Source organism: Oncorhynchus mykiss, chromosome 23 (assembly GCF_013265735.2).
Source record: "Oncorhynchus mykiss isolate Arlee chromosome 23, USDA_OmykA_1.1, whole genome shotgun sequence".
NCBI classification, from domain to species: Eukaryota; Metazoa; Chordata; class Actinopteri; order Salmoniformes; family Salmonidae; genus Oncorhynchus; species Oncorhynchus mykiss.
In genome coordinates this window covers 1,721,945-1,747,104 of record NC_048587.1, presented here as the reverse complement: position 1 = coordinate 1,747,104, position 25,160 = coordinate 1,721,945, and the positions used below count along the sequence as shown (strand labels likewise).

The 25,160-nt window shown below is 47.9% G+C and overlaps 1 protein-coding gene across 7 annotated transcripts in view; it reads right to left on the bottom strand.

Moving 5' to 3' along the window:
* The window catches only part of exoc6 (exocyst complex component 6), a 139,633-nt gene that overhangs the window by 16,914 nt on the left and 97,559 nt on the right, over window positions 1-25,160 (bottom strand). For 4 of the 7 annotated variants that reach the window (XM_036959708.1, XM_036959709.1, XM_036959710.1 and 1 more), the window contains exons 17-19: window positions 24,192-24,221; window positions 13,181-13,322; window positions 5,475-5,548 (exon numbers count right to left, since the gene is read on the bottom strand). In XM_036959708.1, the coding sequence (XP_036815603.1) occupies window positions 5,475-5,548; window positions 13,181-13,322; window positions 24,192-24,221 (246 nt within the window). The remainder of the gene's footprint in view (window positions 1-5,474; window positions 5,549-13,180; window positions 13,323-24,191; window positions 24,222-25,160) is intronic. The other 3 variants (XM_036959711.1, XM_036959712.1, XM_036959715.1) reach the window with 1 other exon arrangement.

Here is a 25,160-nt window from a genome sequence, read left to right as displayed (position 1 = left end):
CAGTAGGGGGAGTGCTGCTCAGCGTGAGGTAATACAGTAGGGGGAGTGCTGCTCAGCGTGAGGTAATACAGTAGGGGGAGTGCTGCTCTAATTGAAGGTTTTATGTGTTCTCCACACTCTCATCCTCACAAGAACGTACTCAAGAGAACGTGGTCTGAGAATGAACTCTGAGCATGAGAGTGTGGAGCGCGGTAGAATGAATATTGAGAGACAAGTGTTTCTGATTGTAGGGTCTCATCTTCACTGTATCCAAGAATCTTGTCCAGTGGAATGATGCCTGCTTGGTTAATTAATGAATGGTAACATGCACTATGCATTAGGGTTCAACTTCCAGGTCACCACAGGTCACCAGGCCTTGAGGATTCTCCTTTAGGGACTCCAACCCCTCACTAATCTTTTAGATTTTTCATATTTAAAACACCAACTAAGCAGGCTGCCATCAGTGCCCCACAGTAATTAGCAGAGAGACGTTGGGGTGTCTCTCTTCATCTGAGGTCAACCCTCCCTGGCCTAAAGACAGATCTGGCCTGATACAGGAGGTCTCTACAGACGCACCAGATCTGGCCTGATACAGGAGGTCTCTACAGACGCACCAGATCTGTCCTGATACAGGAGGTCTCTACAGAAGCACCAGATCTGGCCTGATACAGGAGGTCTCTAGAGACGCACCAGATCTGGTCTAAACAAACTCATCAAGCTGACCAGCGGCCCGGGCCACAGCCTTCCACTTTGATAGGCTCCTATGGTAATGGGCCAATGTGATAGGCTCCTATGGTAATAGGCCAATGTGATAGGCTCCTATGGTAACAGACCAATGTGACAGGCTCCTATGGTAATAGACCAATGTGATAGGCTCCTATGGTAATATGACCAATGTGATAGGCTCCTATGGTAATAGACCAATGTGATAGGCTCCTATGGTAATAGACCAATGTGATAGGCTCCTATGGTAATAGACAAATGTGATAGGCTCCTATGGATATAGACCAATGTGATAGGCTCCTATGGTGATGGGCTCCTATGGTAATAGACCAATGTGACAGGCTCCTATGGTAATAGACCAATGTGATAGGCTCCTATGGTAATAGACCAATGTGATAGGCTCCTATGGTAATAGACCAATGTGATAGGCTCCTATGGTAATAGACCAATGTGATAGGCTTCTATGGTAATAGACCAATGTGACAGGCTCCTATGGTAATAGACCAATGTGATAGGCTTTTACTAATGGGCCGCTTCAGTGAGTGGAAGAACTGGGAGATATGGACAAAATATATCACAATATTTTTAACAGTGAGTGATCCCAGGGTGTTTTATGAGTAGTGAGTGATCCCAGGGTGCTTTATGAGTAGTGAGTGATCCCAGGGTGCTTTAAGAGTAGTGAGTGATCCCAGGGTGCTGTATGAGTAGTGAGTGATCCCAGGGTGCTCTACGAATAGTGAGTGATCCTAGGGTGCTTTATGAGCAGTGAGTGATCCCAGGGTGCTTTAAGAGTAGTGAGTGATCCTAGGGTGCTTTATGAGTAGTGAGTGATCCCAGGGTGCTTTATGAGCAGTGAGTGATCCCAGGGTGCTTTATGAGTAGTGAGTGATCCTAGGGTGCTTTATGAGTAGTGAGTGATCCCAGGGTGCTGTATGAGTAGTGAGTGATCCCAGGGTGCTCTACGAATAGTGAGTGATCCTAGGGTGCTTTATGAGCAGTGAGTGATCCCAGGGTGCTTTATGAGTAGTGAGTGATCCCAGGGTGCTTTATGAGTAGTGAGTGATCCCAGGGTGCTCTATGAGTAGTGAGTGATCCCAGGGTGTTTTATGAGTAGTGAGAGATCCTAGGGTGCTTTATGAGTCGTGAGTGATCCCAGGGTGCTTTATGAGTAGTGAGTGATCCCAGGGTGTTTTATGAGCAGTGAGTGATCCCAGGGTGCTTTATGAGTAGTGAGTGATCCTAGGGTGCTTTATGAGTAGTGAGTGATCCCAGGGTGCTGTATGAGTAGTGAGTGATCCCAGGGTGCTCTACGAATAGTGAGTGATCCTAGGGTGCTTTATGAGCAGTGAGTGATCCCAGGGTGCTTTATGAGTAGTGAGTGATCCCAGGGTGCTTTATGAGTAGTGAGTGATCCCAGGGTGTTTTATGAGTAGTGAGTGATCCCAGGGTGTTTTATGAGTAGTGAGTGACCCTAGGGTGCTTTATGAGTAGTGAGTGATCACAGGGTGCTTTATGAGTAGTGAGTGATCCCAGGGTGCTTTATGAGTAGTGAGTGATCCCAGGGTGCTCTACGAATAGTGAGTGATCCTAGGGTGCTTTATGAGTGATCCCAGGGTGCTCTATGAGTAGTGAGTGACCCTAGGGTGCTTTATGAGTAGTGAGTGATCACAGGGTGCTTTATGAGTAGTGAGTGATCCCAGGGTGCTTTATGAGTAGTGAGTGATCCCAGGGTGCTTTGTGAGTAGTGAGTGATCCTAGGGTGCTTTATGAGTAGTGAGTGATCCCAGGGTGCTTTAAGAGTAGTGAGTGATCCCAGGGTGCTGTATGAGTAGTGAGTGATCCCAGGGTGCTCTACGAATAGTGAGTGATCCTAGGGTGCTTTATGAGCAGTGAGTGATCCCAGGGTGCTTTATGAGTAGTGAGTGATCCCAGGGTGCTTTAAGAGTAGTGAGTGATCCCAGGGTGCTGTATGAGTAGTGAGTGATCCCAGGGTGCTCTACGAATAGTAAGTGATCCTAGGGTGCTTTATGAGCAGTGAGTGATCCCAGGGTGCTTTAAGAGTAGTGAGTGATCCTAGGGTGCTTTATGAGTAGTGAGTGATCCCAGGGTGCTTTATGAGTGATCCCAGGGTGCTTTATGAGTAGTGAGTGATCCCAGGGTGTTTTATGAGTAGTGAGTGATCCCAGGGTGCTTAATGAGCAGTGAGTGATCCCAGGGTGCTTTATGAGTAGTGAGTGATCCCAGGGTGCTTTATGAGTAGTGAGTGATCCCAGGGTGCTTTATGAGCAGTGAGTGATCCCAGGGTGCTTTATTAGTAGTGAGTGATCCCAGGGTGCTTTATGAGTAGTGAGTGATCCCAGGGTGCTTTATGAGTAGTGAGTGATCCCAGGGTGCTTTATGAGTAGTGAGTGATCCCAGGGTGCTTTATGAGTAGTGAGTGATCCTAGGGTGCTTTATGAGTGATCCCAGGGTGCTCTATGAGTAGTGAGTGACCCTAGGGTGCTTTATGAGTAGTGAGTGATCCCAGGGTGCTTTATGAGTAGTGAGTGATCCCAGGGTGTTTTATGAGTAGTGAGTGATCCCAGGGTGCTTTATGAGTAGTGAGTGATCCCAGGGTGCTTTATGAGTAGTGAGTGATCCCAGGGTGCTTTATGAGTAGTGAGTGATCCCAGGGTGCTTTATGAGTAGTGAGTGATCCTAGGGTGCTTTATGAGTGATCCCAGGGTGCTCTATGAGTAGTGAGTGACCCTAGGGTGCTTTATGAGTAGTGAGTGATCCCAGGGTGCTTTATGAGTAGTGAGTGATCCCAGGGTGCTTTATGAGTAGTGAGTAGTGATCCCAGGGTGTTTTATGAGTAGTGAGTGATCCCAGGGTGCTTTATGAGTAGTGAGTGATCCCAGGGTGCTTTATGAGTAGTGAGTGATCCCAGGGTGCTCTATGAGTAGTGAGTGATCCTAGGGTGCTTTATGAGCAGTGAGTGATCCCAGGGTGCTTTATGAGTAGTGAGTGATCCCAGGGTGCTTTATGAGTAGTGAGTGATCCCAGGGTGCTTTATGAGTAGTGAGTGATCCCAGGGTGCTTTATGAGTAGTGAGTGATCCCAGGGTGCTTTATGAGTAGTGAGTGATCCCAGGGTGCTTTATGAGTAGTGAGTGATCCTAGGGTGCTTTATGAGTGATCCCAGGGTGCTCTATGAGTAGTGAGTGACCCTAGGGTGCTTTATGAGTAGTGAGTGATCCCAGGGTGCTTTATGAGTAGTGAGTGATCCCAGGGTGTTTTATGAGTAGTGAGTGATCCCAGGGTGCTTTATGAGCAGTGAGTGATCCCAGGGTGCTCTATGAGTAGTGAGTGATCCCAGGGTGCTCTATGAGTAGTGAGTGATCCCAGGGTGCTTTATGAGTAGTGAGTGATCCCAGGGTGCTTTATGAGTAGTGAGTGATCCCAGGGTGCTGTATGAGTAGTGAGTGATCCCAGGGTGCTCTATGAGTAGTGAGTGATCCCAGGGTTTTTATGAGTAGTGAGTGATCCTAGGGTTTTTATGAGTATGTTAGCTGGCTAACACAATTGATTTCAGCCACAACTTGCTAAGACAAACTAGATGTTTGCAGAAGGTAAGATACACAAACTAATAGTGGAATCATAGAAGACTTGTGGATTTATATGAAGAAGCAAAGTGGAAACCAGCATCGGTGCTCAAGTGACGGAGCTTGGTGTGAGAAGCAGCATGCAGGAGAGTGACACGTAAATCTCTCTCTCTCTCTCTCTCTCTCTCTCTGTCTCTCTGTCTCTCTGTCTCTCTGTCTCTCTGTCTCTCTGTCTCTCTCTCTCTCTCATGAGACAGAGAATACATGCTGGTTGCCTTCGGCGTAATCTCAAGCTGCTGTAACAGACCTAACACCAGACCTAACACCAGACCTAACACCAGACCTAACACCAGACCTAACACCAGACCTAACACCAGACCTAACCTGACCCATAACTGGACCTGACCTGAGGCCCAGATTAACCAGGTCACATCAACACTAAGAGAGTAAGAAAGAGCTGTTAGCAGAGCTGGTAATGGCTTAATGGATCCACAACAATTGACTTGGAGTCAGGGTAATGTAAGGCTAATCCTGACCTATGGGGACAGTGTGCTACTGGCTCACAGGAGAGGTCGTGTTGGGTCACAGGACAGGGGAACAGTCGGCTGTAGGAGAGGTTGTGTTGGGTCACAGGACAGGGGAACGGTTGGCCAGAGGAGAGGTTGTGTTGGGTCACAGGACAGGGGGAACAGTCGGCTGTAGGAGAGGTTGTGTTGGGTCACAGGACAGGGGAACGGTTGGCCAGAGGAGAGGTTGTGTTGGGTCACAGGACAGGGGGAACAGTTGGCCAGAGGAGAGGTTGTGTTGGGTCACATGACAGGGGGAACAGTTGGCCAGAGGAGAGGTTGTGTTGGGTCAGAGGAGAGGTTGTGTTGGATCAGAGGAGAGGTTGTGTTGGGTCAGAGGAGAGGTTGTGTTGGGTCAGAGGAGAGGTTGTGTTGGGTCAGAGGAGAGGGGGAACAGTTGGCCAGAGGAGAGGTTGTGTTGGGTCAGAGGAGAGGTTGTGTTAGGTCAGAGGAGACGGGGAACAGTTGGCCAGAGGAGAGGTTGTGTTGGGTCAGAGGAGAGGTTGTGTTGGGTCAGAGGAGAGGTCGTGTTGGGTCACAGAACAGGGGAACAGTCGGCTGTAGGAGAGGTCGTGTTGGGTCACAGGACAGGGGAACAGTAGGATGAGTGGTATACTGCTTACCTGTCGGAGGTCGATGAATGCCAGCTGTAAAGTGTCTCCCTGGAATCCTGGGACAGGCTCTGAGCTGGCGAACACTGGAGCAGGGAGAGGAGACAGGAACAGTCCATCACCACCTGCTGTCACTGATAAGCCTTCAGAAACTATAGTTATTCTGTCAGGGGATAAGTCAACCTTTATATAAAGTGCTTTACACTGGGAATAAATGAAATCAAAACAGAGTCAAGTTAAGGTTAAAACACTGCATGATCACCTAAAAACCTTAAACTACCTCGTATATCTTGGAGAACTCTACGTATGAGAAGTCAATAGATTCCTTAGAGACATATGAACCCAGGAGCTGAACTCTGGTTCACCCTGCATCAGGGGCCCTGAGGGGCCTCAGGGGAGCACCAGGTACAAGGCCAAGACACAAACACACAGGAACACAGCCATCACAGCCCTGGCCCACAGGGACTCCTGGGTGGCGCAGCGGTCTAAGGCACTGCATCTCAGTGCTTGAGGCGTCACTACAAACACCCTGGTTCGAATCCAGGCTGTATCATAACCGGCCGTGATTGTGAGTCCCTTATGGAGCGAGCCAAGCCTGGTTGAATGATATTTACACACATATATATATCTGGTCCTTCAGAGACACTAAGCTGGACCTCCAGAGACACTAGGCTGGACCTCCAGAGACACTAGGCTGGTCCTTCAGAGACACACGGCTGGACCTCCAGAGACACTAGGCCGGACCTCCAGAGACACTAGGCTGGACCTCCAGAGACACACGGCTGGTCCTCCAGAGACACTAGGCTGGATCTCCAGAGACACTAGGCTGGACCTCCAGAGACACACGGCTGGACCTCCAGAGACACACGGCTGGACCTACAGAGACACTAGGCTGGACCTTCAGAGACACTAAGCTGGTACTGGGATATTCGGTAATACTGGCACTGAATACAAAGCAAATGATGGATTTTGGAAGAAGCTAACCATCTAACGACGCTGGGCCAATTGTGCGCTGCCCTATGAGACTCCCAATCACGGCCGGTTGTGATACAGTCTGGAATCGAACCAGGGTCTGTGGTGATGACTCTAGCACCGAGATGCAGCGCCCTAGACCGCTGCGCCACTCAGTAGCCCCTTTCACATCCCTGTTTGTGAGCATTTCTCCTTTGCCGTGATAATCCATCCACCTGACAGATGTGCCATATCAAGAAGCTGATTAAAATCATGATTACACAGGTGCACCTTGTGCTGGGGACAATGAAAGGCCACTCTAAAATGTGCAGTTTTGGCACACAACACAATGCCACAAATGTCTCAAGTTTTGAGGGAGCGTGCAAATGGCATGCTGACTGCAGGAATGTCCACCAGAGCTGTTGCCAGAGATTTTAATGTTAATTTCTCTACCATAAGCCACCTCCAACATCGTTTTAGAGAATTTGGCAGGACGTCCAACCGGCCTCTCAACCATAGACCACGTATGACGCTGTGTGGGCGAGCGGTTTGCTGGTGTCATCGTTGTGAACAGAGCGCCCCATGGTGGCGGTGGGGTTATGGTATGGGCAGGCATAAGCTACGGACAACGAACACAATTGCATTTTATCGATGGCAATTTGAATGCCACCCAGACACCTGATGAAACTGAGGAGTGATTCAGTCTATAAAGCCCTTCTGTATTGAAAAACTCCTGACTGGGTGGACCTGGCTCCCAGTGGGTGGGCCTAAGCTCTCTCAGGCCCACCCATGGCTACGCCCCTGCCCAGTCATGTGAATTCAATAGATTAGGGCCGAATGAATTTATTTCAATTGACTTTATATGAACTGTACACAAGGACATGGGGTTTACAGTCAGACTACTGGGGTCAACACAGTGCTGAGGAGGTCAGGGAGTTTACAGTCAAGACTACTGGGGTCAACACAGTGCTGAGGAGGTCAGGGAGTTTACAGTCAAGACTACTGGGGTCAACACAGTGCTGAGGAGGTCAGGGAGTTTACAGTCAGACTACTGCGGTCAACACAGTGCTGAGGAGGTCAGGGAGTTTACAGTCAGACTACTGGGGTCAACACAGAGCTGAGGAGGTCAGGGAGTTTACAGTCAGACTACTGGGGTCAACACAGTGCTGAGGAGGTCAGGGAGTTTACAGTCAGACTACTGGGGTCAACACAGAGCTGAGGAGGTCAGGTAGTAAAACCTCTTCTACATGATGGACGAATAGATGTGCAGGAAGAGTAGACAGAGAACCTGAGTGATGGCTGGAAGGTGATGTGGCTGGCTGATTACAGCTGTGAGTGATGGCTGGAGGGTGAGTGATGGCTGGAAGGTGAGTGATGGCTGGAAGGTGAGTGATGGCTGGAAGGTGATGCGGCTGGCTGATTACAGCTGTGAGTGATGGCTGGAAGGTGAGTGATAGCTGAAAGGTGAGTGATGGCTGGAAGGTGAGTGATGGCTGGAAGGTGAGTGATGGCTGGAAGGTGAGTGATGGCTGGAAGGTGAGTGATGGCTGGAAGGTGAGTGATGGCTGAAAGGTGAAGTGGTCATTATGGGACTGGTTTTTGCTTAAACCATTTTAGTGAATTTATTAACAAAACTGACTTAATAACAGGAGCTTGGTAGTATCATATAAAACAGTACCAGGGTATTCTGAAATGTTGGTATCATATAAAACAGTACCAGGGTATTCTGAAATGTTGGTATCATATAAAACAGTACCAGGGTATTCTGAAATGTTGGTATCATATAAAACAGTACCAGGGTATTCTGAAATGTTGGTATCATATAAAACAGTACCAGGGTATTCTGAAATGTTGGTATCATATAAAACAGTACCAGGGTATTCTGAAATGTTGGTATCATAAGTATCAAGAGGTTGATATATTACTGTGGTGCTGGTATACCGCGAAACACTAAGCGACTTGACCGCGACACACTAAGCGACTTGACCGCGACACACTAAGAGACTTGACCACGACACACTAAGAGACTTGACCGTGACACACTAAGAGACTTGACCGCGACACACTAAGTGACTTGACCGTGACACACTAAGAGACTTGACCGCGACACACTAAGCGACTTGACCGCGACACACTAAGAGACTTGACCGCGACACACTAAGCGACTTGACCGCGACACACTAAGAGACTTGACCGCGACACACTAAGAGACTTGACCGCGACACACTAAGAGACTTGACCGCGACACACTAAGAGACTTGACCGTGACACACTAAGAGACTTGACCGCGACACACTAAGAGACTTGACCGCGACACACTAAGCGACTTGACCGCGACACACTAAGAGACTTGACCGCGACACACTAAGGGACTTGACCGCGACACACTAAAAGACTTGACCGCGACACACTAAGAGACTTGACCGCGACACACTAAGAGACTTGACCGCGACACACTAAGAGACTTGACCGCGACACACTAAGAGACTTGACCGCGACACACTAAGAGACTTGACCGCGACACACTAAGAGACTTGACCGCGACACACTAAGAGACTTGACCGCGACACACTAAGAGACTTGACCGCGACACACTAAGAGACTTGACCGCGACACACTAAGAGACTTGACCGCGACACACTAAGAGACTTGACCGCGACACACTAAGAGACTTGACCGCGACACACTAAGAGACTTGACCGTGACACACTAAGAGACTTGACCGTGACACACTAAGAGACTTGACCGCGACACACTAAGAGACTTGACCGTGACACACTAAGAGACTTGACCGTGACACACTAAGAGACTTGACCGCGACACACTAAGAGACTTGACCACGACACACTAAGAGACTTGACCGCGACACACTAAGCGACTTGACCGCGACACACTAAGAGACTTGACCGTGACACACTAAGAGACTTGACCGCGACACACTAAGAGACTTGACCGTGACACACTAAGAGACTTGACCATGACACACTAAGAGACTTGACCGTGACACACTAAGAGACTTGACCGCGACACACTAAGAGACTTGACCGTGACACACTAAGTGACTTGACCGCGACACACTAAGAGACTTGACCGCGACACACTAAGAGACTTGACCGTGACACACTAAGTGACTTGACCGTGACACACTAAGAGACTTGACCGTGACACACTAAGAGACTTGACCGTGACACACTAAGAGACTTGACCGTGACACACTAAGAGACTTGACCGTGACACACTAAGAGACTTGACCGTGACACACTAAGAGACTTGACCGCGACACACTAAGAGACTTGACCGCGACACACTAAGAGACTTGACCGTGACACACTAAGAGACTTGACCGTGACACACTAAGAGACTTGACCGTGACACACTAAGAGACTTGACCGTGACACACTAAGAGACTTGACCGTGACACACTAAGAGACTTGACCGTGACACACTAAGAGACTTGACCGCGACACACTAAGAGACTTGACCGTGACACACTAAGAGACTTGACCGCGACACACTAAGAGACTGGACCGCGACACACTAAGAGACTTGACCGTGACACACTAAGAGACTTGACCGCGACACACTAAGAGACTTGACCGCGACACACTAAGAGACTTGACCGTGACACACCTGAAGACTGTGATCTGCTCTGTAGGAAAATATCTTCCAGGTAAGTACGAGGAAATATTTGTCACAACACAGCTGTTCAGCAGAGTTCGTTTTGAGGGTAGGGGGATGTGTTCCAAATGGGACCCTATCCCCTTTACAGGGCTCTGGCCGACAGTAGTGCACTATGTAGGGAATAGGGTGCTATTTGCGATGCATTCGGAGTGACAAGGGAGAGGCTAGAGCATAGGTCACCACTCTGACTAACAGCAGGAGGATTACCTGGGAGGAGCCAACTGACTGGATTCCTAGAGGGGTGTCTTATGCTTGCGGGTGGGTGTGTGTGTGTGTGTGTGTGTGTGTGTGTGTGTGTGTGTGTGTGTGTGTGTGTGTGTGTGTGTGTGTGAGAGACAGGAGTCATCTCTGCTCTGTCACAGCCGTTTAGCGGAGGGCATTCTGAGGGCAGAGTCCGTGTCCCAAATTGTACTCCATTTCCCTTCATTGTGCACTGCTTCTGGCTACGTTTTAAATGTAGTGCACTATAAAAGGAATAGGGTGGCGTTTAGGACAGACCCAGGACATTTCTGAAGCTCCAATCCCTATTGTTCAAACATTATTAGGCTGAACTACCCTTAACGCTATTACCTATGGGCCCTGGTCAAAATTAGTGCACTATATAGGGAATAGGGCTGTAGTATAGAGTAGTGCACTATATAGGGAATAGGGCTGTAGTATAGAGTAGTGCACTATATAGGGAATAGGGCTGTAGTATAGAGTAGTGCACTATATAGGGAATAGGGCTGTAGTATAGAGTAGTGCACTATATAGGGAATAGGGCTATAGTATAGAGTAGTGCACTATATAGGGAATAGGGCTGTAGTATAGAGTAGTGCACTACATAGGGAATAAAGCTATAGTATAAAGTAGTGCACTATATAGGGAATAGGGCTGTAGTATAGAGTAGTGTACTATGTAGGGAATAGGGCTGTAGTATAGAGTAGTGCACTATATAGGGAATAGGGCTGTAGCATAAAGTAGTGCACTATATAGGGAATAGGGCTGTAGTATAGAGTAGTGTACTATATAGGGAATAGGGCTGTAGTATAGAGTAGTGCACTATATAGGGAATAGGGCTGTTGTATAAAGTAGTGCACTATATAGGGAATAGGGCTGTTGTATAAAGTAGTGCACTATATAGGGAATAGGGCTGTAGTATAGAGTAGTGCACTATATAGGGAATAGGGCTGTAGTGCACTATATAGGGAATAGGGCTGTAGTATAAAGTAGTGCACTATATAGGGAATAGTGCTGTTGTATAAAGTAGTGCACTATATAGGGAATAGGGCTGTAGTATAAAGTAGTGCACTATATAGGGAATAGTAGTATAGAGTAGTGTACTATATAGGGAATAGGGCTGTAGTATAAAGTAGTGTACTATATAGGGAATAGGGCTGTAGTATAAAGTAGTGTACTATATAGGGAATAGGGCTGTAGTATAAAGTAGTGCACTATATAGGGAATAGTAGTATAGAGTAGTGCACTATATAGGGAATAGGGCTGTAGTATAGAGTAGTGCACTATATAGGGAATAAAGCTGTAGTATAAAGTAGTGCACTATATAGGGAATAGGGCTGTAGTATAGAGTAGTGCACTATATAGGGAATAAAGCTGTAGTATAAAGTAGTGCACTATATAGGGAATAGGGCTGTAGTATAAAGTAGTGTACTATATAGGGAATAGGGCTGTAGTATAAAGTAGTGTACTATATAGGGAATAGGGCTGTAGTATAGAGTAGTGCACTATATAGGGAATAGGGCTGTAGTATAAAGTAGTGCACTATATAGGGAATAGGGCTGTAGTATAGAGTAGTGCACTATATAGGGAATAGAGCTGTAGTATAGAGTAGTGCACTATATAGGGAATAGGGCTGTAGTATAAAGTAGTGCACTATATAGGGAATAGGGCTGTAGTATAGAGTAGTGCACTATATAGGGAATAGGGCTGTAGTATAGAGTAGTGTACTATATAGGGAATAGGGCTGTAGTATAGAGTAGTGCACTATATAGGGAAGAAAGCTGTAGTATAGAGTAGTGCACTATATAGGGAATAGGGCTGTTGTATAAAGTAGTGCACTATATAGGGAATAGGGCTGTAGTATAAAGTAGTGCACTATATAGGGAATAGAGCTGTGGAATAAAGTAGTGCACTATATATAGGGAATAGGGCTGTAGTATAAAGTAATGTACTATATAGGGAATAGGGCTGTAGTATAAAGTAGTGCACTATATAGGGAATAGAGCTGTGGAATAAAGTAGTGCACTATATAGGGAATAGGGCTGTAGTATAAAGTAGTGCACTATATAGGGAATAGGGCTGTAGTGTAAAGTAGTGCACTATATAGGGAATAGGGCTGTAGTGTAAAGTAGTGCACTATATAGGGAATAGGGTGCCATTAGGGATGTAGCCAGCATTAGGCTCAACTCTTCCTCTATCTAATAGCCCCTCGACATCTACTGTACCCCTCTACGATTAAAGCCCTCTCCCTGGCCGTTTCCATGGGGATGATAGGGAGTTGTGTGTGTATTGTCAATCATTCACACTGACATCTACAGTACCCCTCCACGATTAAAGCCCTCTCCCTGACCGTTTCCATGGGGATGATAGAGAGTTGTGTGTGTATTGTCAATCATTCACACTGACATCTACTGTACCCCTCCATGATTAAAGCCCTCTCCCTTGCCGTTTCCATGGGGATGATAGAGAGTTGTGTGTGTATTGTCAATCAATCACACTGACATCTACCGTACCCCTCCATGATTAAAGCCCTCTCCCTTGCCGTTTCCATGGGGATGATAGAGAGTTGTGTGTATTGTCAATCAATCTACTGTACCCCTCCATGATTAAAGCCCTCTCCCTGACCGTTTCCATGGGGATGATAGGGAGTTGTGTGTGTATTCACACTGATATCTACTGTACCCCTCCATGATTAAAGCCCTCTCCCTGACCGTTTCCATGGGGATGATAGAGTTGTGTGTGTATTCACACTGACATCTACTGTACCCCTCCATGATTAAAGCCCTCTCCCTGACCGTTTCCATGGGGATGATAGAGTTGTGTGTGTATTCACACTGCATGGCTAAACTCCCATTAAGTCCACTTACATTCACACTGTATGACGTCCAGGTTGAACTGCTGAACGGCTCCCATACTGATCTGTTTCAGCTCGCTGTCCAACACCATCTGCATCAGGGACGTGGACAAGTGCTTACACGCTGACATACAGGCTGTCTGGGCCACTTTACCCTGCAGGAGAACAGAGAGGTGGAGAGGGAGGGAGAGGGAGAGGGAGAGGGGGAGGGGGAGGGGGAGGGGGAGGGAGGGGGAGAGGGAGAGAGAGGGAGAGAGACAGAGAGAGAGAGAGGGAGAGAGGGAGAGAGAGGGAGAGAGGGGGCAAGGGAGGGAGAGGAAAGAGAGAGGGAAAGGAAAGAGAGAGAGAGGGAAAGAGGGAAAGGAAAGAGAGAGAGGAAAGAGAGAAAGGGGAGAGACAGAGAGAGAGAGAGAGAGAGACAGAGAGAGAGAGAGAGAGAGAGAGAGAGAGAGAGAGAGAGAGAGAGAGAGGAGACCGAGAGATAAAAGGGAGGGGAGGGTAAATGTCAGTTTGAGTCTGGACAATCTGTGTCAATAGAATATGGGAGTACAGATTTAGTCAAAGCTTCCTCTATCATACCTGAGGATTTGGAATTGATTACTATGGGCTGCTGGCCCATGTTCTCTAGACAGCAGGTTACATAACGACTCTGAACATGGATAAAACATGCAGGCAGAAGAACAACACAGATGAGGCTCAAAACAGAATGATGGATTCAAATGAACAGGGTTGTGAGGTTGTAGAGGGAGGGAAAAACGATCATATCCAGACCAGACCAACAGAGCACGGAGAGACATCATGCACTAAGAATGGTTAGTGCTACACCAGGCTGTATCATGCTGAATGCTGATGAAGAGCAGCAGAGATACACGGGTTGGACTGTGTGGTGGTCCATGCTGTCCAAGACACCATTCCACTCTCATCTCTTCAATGTGCTTCAGACTACCCTATACAATGCCCAAGTCTCCATAGGAAAACCAAAACCAATGTCCTAGAAAATGTCAAATCAAAACTAGAGGAGACCTCTGTACATGGACATCCCTGTCATCTGTAGATTGCCACGGGAATCAGGAATCACTGGTTTATTATGGGATATTTTAGTTCCAATGATGGAATCCACTGCAGATATAATCTCAGTAATAACTCGTAGTTCTAACTCCTCCATGAAGGTCTGTTGATTAGACTGGTCCCAGGTCTGTTAATTAGACTGGTCCCAGATCTGTTAATTAGACTGGTCCCAGATCTGTTTGTGAAGGTGGTGTTGATTAGACTGGTCCCATATCTGTTGATTAGACTGGTCCCAGATCTGTTTGTGAAGGTGGTGTTGATTAGACTGGTCCCAGGTCTGTTGATTAGACTGGTCCCAGATCTGTTTGTGAAGGTGGTGTTGATTAGACTGGTCCCAGGTCTGTTTGTGAAGGTGGTGTTGATTAGACTGGTCCCAGGTCTGTTGATTAGACTGGTCCCAGGTCTGTTGATTAGACTGGTCCCAGGTCTGTTGATTAGACTGGTCCCAGATCTGTTTGTGAAGGTGGTGTTGATTAGACTGGTCCCATGTCTGTTGATTAGACTGGTCCCAGATCTGTTGATTAGACTGGTCCCAGGTCTGTTAATTAGACTGGTCCCAGATCTGTTTGTGAAGGTGGTGTTGATTAGACTGGTCCCAGGTCTGTTGATTAGACTGGTCCCAGGTCTGTTGATTAGACTGGTCCCAGGTCTGTTAATTAGACTGGTCCCAGATCTGTTAGTGAAGGTGGTGTTGATTAGACTGGTCCCAGGTCTGTTGATTAGACTGGTCCCAGATCTGTTGATTAGACTGGTCCCAGATCTATTGAGTAGACTGGTCCCAGATCTGTTTGTGAAGGTGGTGTTGATTAGACTGGTCCCAGGTCTGTTGATTAGACTGGTCCCAGATCTGTTGAGTAGACTGGTCCCAGATCTGTTGAGTAGACTGGTCCCAGATCTGTTTGTGAAGGTGGTGTTGATTAGACTGGTCCCAGGTCTGTTGATTAGACTGGCCCCAGGTCTGTTGATTAGACTGGTCCCAGATCTGTTTGTGAAGGTGGCATTGATTAGACTGGTCCCAGGTCTGTTGATTAGACTGGTCCCAGATCTGTTTGTGAAGGTGGTGTTGATTAGACTGGTCCCAGGTCTGTTGATTAGACTAGTCCCAGATCTGTTGATTAGACTGGTCCCAGATCTGTTTGTGAAGGTGGTGTTGATTAGACTGGTCCCAGGTCTGTTGATTAGACTGGTCCCATGTCTGTTGATTAGACTGGTCCCAGGTTTGTTGATTAGACTGGTCCCAGGTCTGTTGATTAGACTGGTCCCAGGTCTGTTGATTAGACTGGTCCCATGTCTGTTGATTAGACTGGTCCCATGTCTGTTGATTAGACTGGTCCCAGGTCTGTTGATTAGACTGGTCCCAGGTCTGTTGATTAGACTGGTCCCATGTCTGTTGATTAGACTGCTCCCAGATCTGTCTGTGAAGGTGGCATTGATTAGACTGGTCCCAGGTCTGTTGATTAGACTGGTCCCAGGTCTGTTGATTAGACTGGTCCCATATCTGTTTGTGAAGGTGGTGTTGATTAGACTGGTCCCGGGTCTGTTGATTAGACTGGTCCCAGATCTGTTGATTAGACTGGTCCCAGATCTGTTGATGAAGGTGGCGTTGATTAGACTGGTCCCAGATCTGTTTGTGATGTCTTGGTACTTTATGGTCACTGTCACAAACAGATCTGGGACCAGTCTAGAGTTGGACATGTTTCCCAGGTTTTCAGTTAGCTTTCCTGAAATTCCCAGGTTTCCTGCTTATTTCTAACTGGTATTTCTGGAAACCCTGTGAATTTGGTGAGTGAAGTTAAGTTAAGTGAATCTTCCAACCCTATAGACAGGGATCCCAGGCTGGTAAAGAAAGGCAAGGGACCTAAAGGTGGCTCTTCTGATGCTTAAAAAGCTGCCAGAACAGACCTCTAACAACCATCTCAACAGTCAGAGAGCAACGTGTGCATCTCCAAATGGTACCCCTATACCTCATAGGCCCTGGTCAAATGGTAACCATATACCCCATAGGCCCTGGTCAAATGGTAACCCTATACCCCATAGGCCCTGGTCAAATGGTACCCCTATACCCCATAGGCCCTGGTCAAATGGTACCCCATAGGCCCTGGTCAAATGGCACCCTATAGGCCCGGGTCAAATGATACCCCTATACCCCATAGGCCCTGGTCAAATGATGACAACAAGCTATAGGATGAAAAATACAGGAGTTTTGGCGCAGGTACAGCTGACTAGCGCTAGCTAACGCTACCTACAGCAGCAAAATAATAACAATACCAAATAATCTATACTTGGGAGTCAAATATCAATATAATATTGCGATAGGTAAGAGTATAGATTCCCACATCCCTACTATAGGGAACAGATTCCCACATCCCTACTATAGGGAACAGATTCCCACATCCCTACTATAGGGAACAGATTCCCACATCCCTACTATAGGGAACAGATTCCCACATCACTACTATAGGGAGTAGATTCCCACATCACTACTATAGGGAACAGATTCCCACATCACTACTATAGGGAACAGATTCCCACATCCCTACTATAGGGAACAGATTCCCACATCCTACTATAGGGAACAGATTCCCACATCCATACTATAGGGAACAGACTCCCACATCACTACTATAGGGAACAGATTCCCACATCCCTACTATAGGGAACAGATTCCCACATCCTACTATAGGGAACAGATTCCCACATCACTACTATAAGGAACAGATTCCCACATCCCTACTATAGGGAACAGATTCCCACATCCTACTATAGGGAACAGATTCCCCATCCCTACTATAGGGAACAGATTCCCACATCACTACTATAGAGAACAGATTCCCACATCCCTACTATAGGGAACAGATTCCCACATCCTACTATAGGGAACAGATTCCCACATCCCTACTATAGGGAACAGATTCCCACATCCCTACTATAGGGAGTAGATTCCCACATCCCTACTATCCCACATAAACACGCTGGTCCGACCAATCTGATTCCATTCCACGCTTCAAGATCGCTTCGATCACGTGGATTGGGATATGTTTCACATTGCGTCAAACAACAACATTGACGAATACGCTGATTCGGTGAGCGAGTTCATGAGCAAGTGCATCGGCGATGTCGTACCCACAGCAACTATTAAAACATTCCCAAACTAGAAACCGTGGATTGATGGCAGCATTCGCGCGAAACTGAAAGTGCAAACCACTGCTTTTAATCATGGCAAAGTGACCGGAAACATGACGGAATACAAACAGTGCAACTATTCCCTCCGCAAGGCAATCAAACAAGCTGAGCGTCAGTATAGTAAGTAGAGTGGCAATTCGACTGCTCAGATACAAGAGGTATGTGGCAGGGTCTACAGTCAATCACGGATTACAAAAAGAAAACCAGCCCCGTCACGGACCAGGATGTCTTGCTCCCAGACAGACTAAACAAATTCTTTGCTCGCTTTGAGGACAATACAGTGCCACTGACACGGCCCGCGACCAAAACCTGCGGACTCTCCTTCACTGCAGCCGACGTGAGTAAAACATTTAAACGTGTTAACCCTCGCAAGGCTGCAGGCCCAGACGGCATCCCAGCCGCGTCCTCAAAGCATGCGCAGACCAGCTGGCTGGTGAGTTTACGGCCATATTCAATCAATCTTTATGCCAGTCTGCTGTTCCCACATGCTTCAAGAGGGCCACCAATGTTCCTGTTCCCAAGAAAGCTAAGGTAACTGAGCTAAACGACTCGCGCCCTGTAGCGCTCACTTCCGTCATCATGAAGTGCTTTGAGAGACTAGTCAAGGACCATATCACCTCCACCCTACCCGACACCCTAGACCCACTCCAATTTTCTTACTGCCCCAATAGGTCCACAGAAGACGCAATCGCAACCACACTGCACACTGCCCTAACCCATCTGGACAAGAGGAATACCTATGTGAGAATGCTGTTCATCGACTACAGCTCAGCATTTAACACTATAGTACCCTCCAAACTCACCACCTGGGTCTCAACCGCGTCCAGTGCAACTGGGTACTGGACTTCCCGACGGGCCGCCCCCAGGCGGTGAGGGTAGGTAACAACATCTCCACCCCGCTGATCCTCAACACTGGGGCCCCACAAGGGTGCGTTCTGAGCCCTCTCCTGTACTCCCTGTTCACCCATGACTGCGTGGCCATGCACGCCTCCAACTCAATCATCAAGTTTGCAGACGACACTACAGTGGTAGGCTTGATTACCAACAACGGCGAGACGGCCTACATGGAGGAGGTGAGGGCCCTCGGAGGGTGGTGTCAGGAAAATAACCTCACACTCAACGTCAACAAAACAAAGGAGATGATCGTGGACTTCAGGAAACAGCAGAGGGAGAACCCCCCTATCCACATCGACGGTACAGTGGTGGAGAAGGTGGAAAGTTTTAAGTTCCTCGGCGTACACATCATGGACAAACTGAATTGGTCCACCCACACAGACATCGTGGTGAAGAAGGCGCCGCAGCGCCTCTTCAACACTCAAACTTTTACAGATGCGCAATCGAGAGCATCCTGTCGGGCTGTATCACCGCCTGGTACGGCAACTGCTCCGCCCACAACCGTAAGGCTCTCCAGAGGGTAGTGAGGTCTGCACAACGCATCACCGGGGGCAAACTATCTGCCCTCCAGGACACCTACACCACCCGATGTCACAGGAAGACCATAAAGATCATCAAGGACAACAACCACCCGAGCCACTGCCTGTTCACCCCGCTATCATCCAGAAGGCGAGGTCAGTACAGGTGCATCAAAGCAGGGACCGAGAGACTGAAAAACAGCTTCTATCTCAAGGCCATCAGACTGTTAAACAGCCACCACTAACATTGAGTGGCTGCTGCCAACACACTGACTCAACTCCAGCCACTTTAATAATGGAACAATTGATGTAAAAAATTTATCACTAGCCACTTTAAACAATGCCACTTAATATAATGTTTACAACCCTATTACTCATCTCATATGTATATACTGTACTCTATATCATCTACTGCATCTTGCCATCTTTATGTAATACATGTATCACTAGCCACTTTAAACAAAGCCACTTTTATATGTTTACATACCTTACATTACTCATCTCATATGTGTGTACTGTACTCTACTGCATCTTGCCTATGCCGTTCTGGACCATCACTCATTCATATATCTTTATTTTTTAAATGTTTTAATTTATTTATTACCCCTTTTTCTCCCCAATTTTGTGGTATCCAATTGTTTTTTTAGTAGCTACTATCTTGTCTCATTGCTACTATCTTGTCTCATCGCGTATTCCGATACACAACCCAACCAAGCCACACTGCTTCTTAACACAGCGCCATCCAACCTGGAAGCCAGCCGCACCAATGTGTCGGAGGAAACACTGTGCACCTGGCAACCTTGGTTAGCGCGCACTGCGCCCGGCCCGCCACAGGAGTCGCTGGTGCGCGATGAGACAAGGATTTCCCTACCGGCCAAACCCTTCCTAACCCAGACGACGCTAGGCCAATTGTGCGTCGCCCCACGGACCTCCCGGTCGCGGCCGGTTACGACAGAGCCTGGGATTGTTAGGTTAGATTACTCGTTGTTTATTACTGCATTGTCGGAACTAGAAGCACAAGCATTTCGCTACACTTGCATTAACATCTGCTAACTATGTGTATGTGACAAATAAAATGTGATTTGATTTGAACAGATTCCCACATCCCTACTATAGGGAACAGGGTATTCTCTCCTCTTCTGCCAGAGTGAAGCTGCCTATCTGGGGGACATGACTCTGGGTGGGGGACATGGCTCTGGGTGGGGGACATGGCTCTGGGTGGGGGACATGGCTCTGGGTGGGGGACATGGCTCTGGGTGGGGGACATGACTCTGGGTGGGGGACATGACTCTGGGTGGGGGACATGACTCTGGGTGGGGGACATGACTGTTTAGGAAGACGTTGTAATCTAAGTAAATGAGGCATTCAGACAGTAGTAGATGAACTGTGATTGGATCCTATAAAAGAGATGTTGATCATCCCTGTAGTCAGACTACAGCTGAAGCATTCCTGGAGACCGCTCAGTGATTTAGCAGATAAGGCTTGAAAAAGGATTTGAATTGGTTCTGTTTTATGTAATATACAGTATTCCATTTAGCAGACACTTTTTTTATCCACAAGACAATGATGCCTACGTCATTCTACTATCTGCCCTTCTCTCTCCAGCTTGGCTTTCCACTTTTCCTTTCCAACTAACCCTCTATAGAACATCAGACATCTCAGAGAAGTATATTGTAGCTTCACTCCACATGTTAGACAGACTCATGCTCACGTAGTGAATTCAAGGCTCTTTACTGGGTTGGTGGAAAGGTTCAAAGTTCACCTGGATCAGATAGTTTAGATCCTTCTTTCTTTAAGGTTGCTGCCCTCTGTTATCACCGAGCCTGTCTCACCTCTCTGGAGAGGTTCCCAGTGCTTGGAAGGCCTGTCTCACCTCTCTGGAGAGGTTCCCAGTGCTTGGAAGGCCTGTCTCACCTCTCTGGGGAGGTTCCCAGTGCTTGGAAGGCCTGTCTCATCTCTCTGGGGAGGTTCCCAGTGCTTGGAAGGCCTGTCTCACCTCTCTGGGGAGGTTTCCAGTGTTTGGAAGGCCTGTCTCACCTCTCTGGGGAGGTTCCCAGTGCTTGGAAGGCCTGTCTCACCTCTCTGGCGAGGTTCCCAGTGCTTGGAAGGCCTGTCTCACCTCTCTAGGGAGGTTCCTAGTGCTTGGAAGGCCTGTCTCACCTCTCTGGGGAGGTTCCCAGTGCTTGGAAGGCAGCCAAGGTTTGTCCTTTATTTAAAAGGGGGGTATCAAGCTGATCCTAACCATTATAGGCCAATTTCTGTCTTGCCCTGTTAGTCAAAAGTGTTGGGAAAACTTGTCAATAATCAACTGACTGGCTCTCTGGTATCCAATCTGGTTTCCGCTCAGGTAATGGATGTGTCACTGCAATCTTAAAAGGTAATAAATGATGTCACCACTGACCTTGATTCTAAGCAATGTTGTGCTACTATTTTTTATTGACTTGGCCAACGCTTTTAATACGGTAGACAATAAATGATTGTGGATCGGCTAAGGAGTATTGGTGTCTCTGAGGGGTCTTTGGCCTGGTTTGCTAACTACCACTCTCAAAGAGTGCAGCGGAAAACTGCCCGTCACCAAGGGAGTACCCCAAGGCTCGATCCTAGGCCCCACGCTCTTCTCAATTTACATCAACAACATAGCTCAGGCAGTAGGAAGCTCTTTTAATCCACTAATATGCAGATGATACAGTCTAATACTCAGCTGGCCCCTCCCTGGATTTAGTGTTGAACACTCTACAACAAAGCTTTCTTAGTGTCCAACAAGCTTTATTTGCACTTAACCTTGTTCAAAACACCTGCAAAACAAAGGTCATGTGGTTCGGTAAGAAGAATGCCCCTCTCCCCACGTGTGTATACCACCTCTGAGGGTTTAGAGCTTGAGGTAGTCACTCCACTTTCTATTCTAGTTAGAGGCAGTCGGCGCTGTTCTGTGAAGGGAGTAGTACACAGAGTTGTACGAGATCTTCAGTTCCTTGGTAATTTCTCACATGGAATAGCCTTCATTTCTCAGAACAAGAATAGACTGACGAGTTTCAGAAGAAAGTTCTTTGTTTCTGGCCATTTTGAGCCTGTAAACGAACCCACAAATGCTGATGCTCCAGATACTCAACTAGTCTAAAGAAGGCCAGTTGTATTGCTTCTTTAATCAGGACAACAGTTTTCAGCTGTGCTAACAGAATTGCGAAAGGGTTTTCTAATGATCAATTAGCCTGATAAACTTGGATTAGCTAACACAACATGCCATTGGAAAACAGGAGTGATGATTGCTAATAATGGGCCTCTGTACGCCTATGTAGATATTCCATAAAAAATCTGCCATTTCCAGCTACACTAGTAATTTACAACATTAACAATGTCTACACTGTATTTCTGATCAATGTGATGTTATTTTAATGGACAAAAAAAAATGTTTTCCTTTCAAAAACAAGGACATTTCTAAGTGACCCCAAACCTCTTTTGAATGGTTGTGTGTGTGTGTGTGTGTGTGTGTGTGTGTGTGTATATACCACCCGGTTACTCTCAATCCTGCACCTTAGAGGCTGCTGCCCTATAGACATGGAATCACTGGTCACTTTAATAACGGAACACTAGTCAGTTTAATAATGTTCACATACTGCTTTACTCATCTCATACTGTATGTATATACTGTATTCTATTAGACTACGCCATTGCTCGTCCTAATATTTATATACTTATATATATTATACTTATTTATGTATATACTTATACTTATATATATTATACTTATTTATTTATATACTTAATTCCATTATTTTACTTTTAGATGTGTGTGTATGGTTGTGAATTGTTAGATATTACTGCACTGTTGGAGCTAGAAACACAAGCATTTAGTTAGATACTACTGCACTGTTGGAGCTAGAAACACAAGCATTTAGTTAGATACTACTGCACTGTTGGAGCTAGAAACACAAGCATTTAGTTAGATTATTACTGTTACTGTTGGAGCTAGAAACACAAGTATTTAGTCAGATATTACTGCACTGTTGGAGCTAGAAACACAAGTATTTAGTCAGATATTACTGCACTGTTGGAGCTAGAAACACAAGTATTTCGCTCCATCAGCAATAACATCTCCTAAATATGTGTATGTGACCAAATAACATTTGATTTGCCATATGTTATCCGTCTGTTACACATACTGGATACTGAGCTGTACAAATAAAGTCATTGACACCCTGTGTGTATTTACAGACAATGTACAGATTAAATTACCTATTAGATTTAACTTACACTAAACGTGATGGATGGTATGTAAATTACTATAGTTCAGCATCATCACAAGTGGAGCAACAAGCCTGGAGGCAAATCCACAGTACAGACATGATCATGCATTACCCAGAACTGGACAGGGTAGGGGGGGCAGAGTAGGGCAGGGGGGGCAGAGTAGGGCAGGGAGGGGGGGGGGCAGAGTAGACAGGGAGGGGGCAGAGTAGGGCAGGGAGGGGGCAGAGTAGGGCAGGGTAGGGGGGGCAGAGTAGGGCAGGGTAGGAGGGGCAGAGTAGGGCAGGGTAGGAGGGGCAGAGTAGGGCAGGGTAGGGGGGGCAGAGTAGGGCAGGGAGGGGGCAGAGTAGGGCAGGGTAGGAGGGGCAGAGTAGGGCAGGAGAGGCAGAGTAGGGCAGGGTAGGGGGGGCAGAGTAGGGCAGGGTAGGAGGGGCAGAGTAGGGCAGGGTAGGAGGGGCAGAGTAGGGCAGGGTAGGGAGGGCAGAGTAGGGCAGGAAGGGGGCAGAGTAGGGCAGGGAGGGAGGGGAGTAGGGGGGGCAGAGTAGGACAGGAAGGGGGCAGAGTAGGGCAGGGAGGGGGGGGAGTAGGGCAGGGAGGGGGGGGAGTAGGGCAGGGAGGGGGGGGGAGTAGGGGGGCAGAGTAGGGCGGGGAGGGGGGGAGTAGGGCAGGGGGGGGGGGGGTAGGGGGGGCAGAGTAGGGCAGGGCAGGGTAGGATGGTCAGAGTAGGAAGGGGGCAGAGTAGGGCAGGGTAGGGGGGGGCAGAGTAGGGCAGGCAGGGAGGGGAGTAGGGGGGGGCAGAGTAGGACAGGAAGGGGGCAGAGTAGGGCAGGGAGGGGGGGGAGTAGGGCAGGGAGGGGGGGGAGTAGGGGGGCAGAGTAGGGCGGGGAGGGAGAGGAGTAGGAGGGGCAGAGTAGGACAGGAGGGGGGCAGAGTAGGGCAGGGTAGGAGGGGCAGAGTAGGGCAGGAAGGGGGCAGAGTAGGGCAGAGTAGGGGGGGCAGAGTAGGGGGGGGCAGAGTAGGGGGGGCAGAGTAGGGCGGGGGCAGAGTAGGGGGGGCAGAGTAGGGGGGGCAGAGTAGGGCAGGGAGGGGGGGGCAGAGTAGGGGGGGGGGGGTACTTACCGACATGGCAGCATGGTCATTGCAGTTATTCTGAGCAGAACCAGAACCACCCAAACAAATTAAACATGTCCAGAATAGGAGGGAGAGAAAGGATGGCAACAATAAATGGACAGGAAAAGAAAAACCAGAGACAGACCCAGCATGCTTGGCAGAGGAAGTCAAATCAATAGAGAAATACATTATAGATTTACATCACTGTGGGAGACAGAGGAGACATTCCTGAAGAAAAACATCTTAAAAACAGAACGGGAATAAAAAGCTGGAAATGATTGTATTCAAGATAAGGAAGCTGGTGTACAAAGCAACCAGGTCTGGTTTGGTCTGGGGTTTCACCAGCAACAGGTCTGGTCTGGGGTTCAACCAGCAACAGGTCTGGTCTGGGGTTTCACCAGCAACAGGTCTGATCTGGGGTTTCACCAGCAACAGGTCTGGTCTGGGGTTCCACCAGCAACAGGTCTGGTCTGGGGTTCAACCAGCAACAGGTCTGGTCTGGGGTTCAACCAGCAACAGGTCTGGTCTGGGGTTCCACCAGCAACAGGTCTGGTATGGGGTTCAACCAGCAACAGGTCTGGTCTGGGGTTTCACCAGCAACAGGTCTGGTCTGGGGTTTCACCAGCAACAGGTCTGGTCTGGGGTTCCACCAGCAACAGGTCTGGTCTGGGGTTCAACCAGCAACAGGTCTGGTCTGGGGTTTCACCAGCAACAGGTCTGGTCTGGGGTTTCACCAGCAACAGGTCTGGTCTGGGGTTCAACCAGCAACAGGTCTGGTCTGGGGTTCAACCAGCAACAGGTCTGGTCTGGGGTTTCACCAGCAACAGGTCTGGTCTGGGGTTCCACCAGCAACAAGAGCACAGCGTATGTCCTCTGTCTCTAGCTGCTTGCCGACCAACTGGGATTGGCTCTTTGGTCTGTTTCATTGCAGTTGTTCTCCCCCAGAAATTACAATCTCATTTTGTTATTATTATTGTC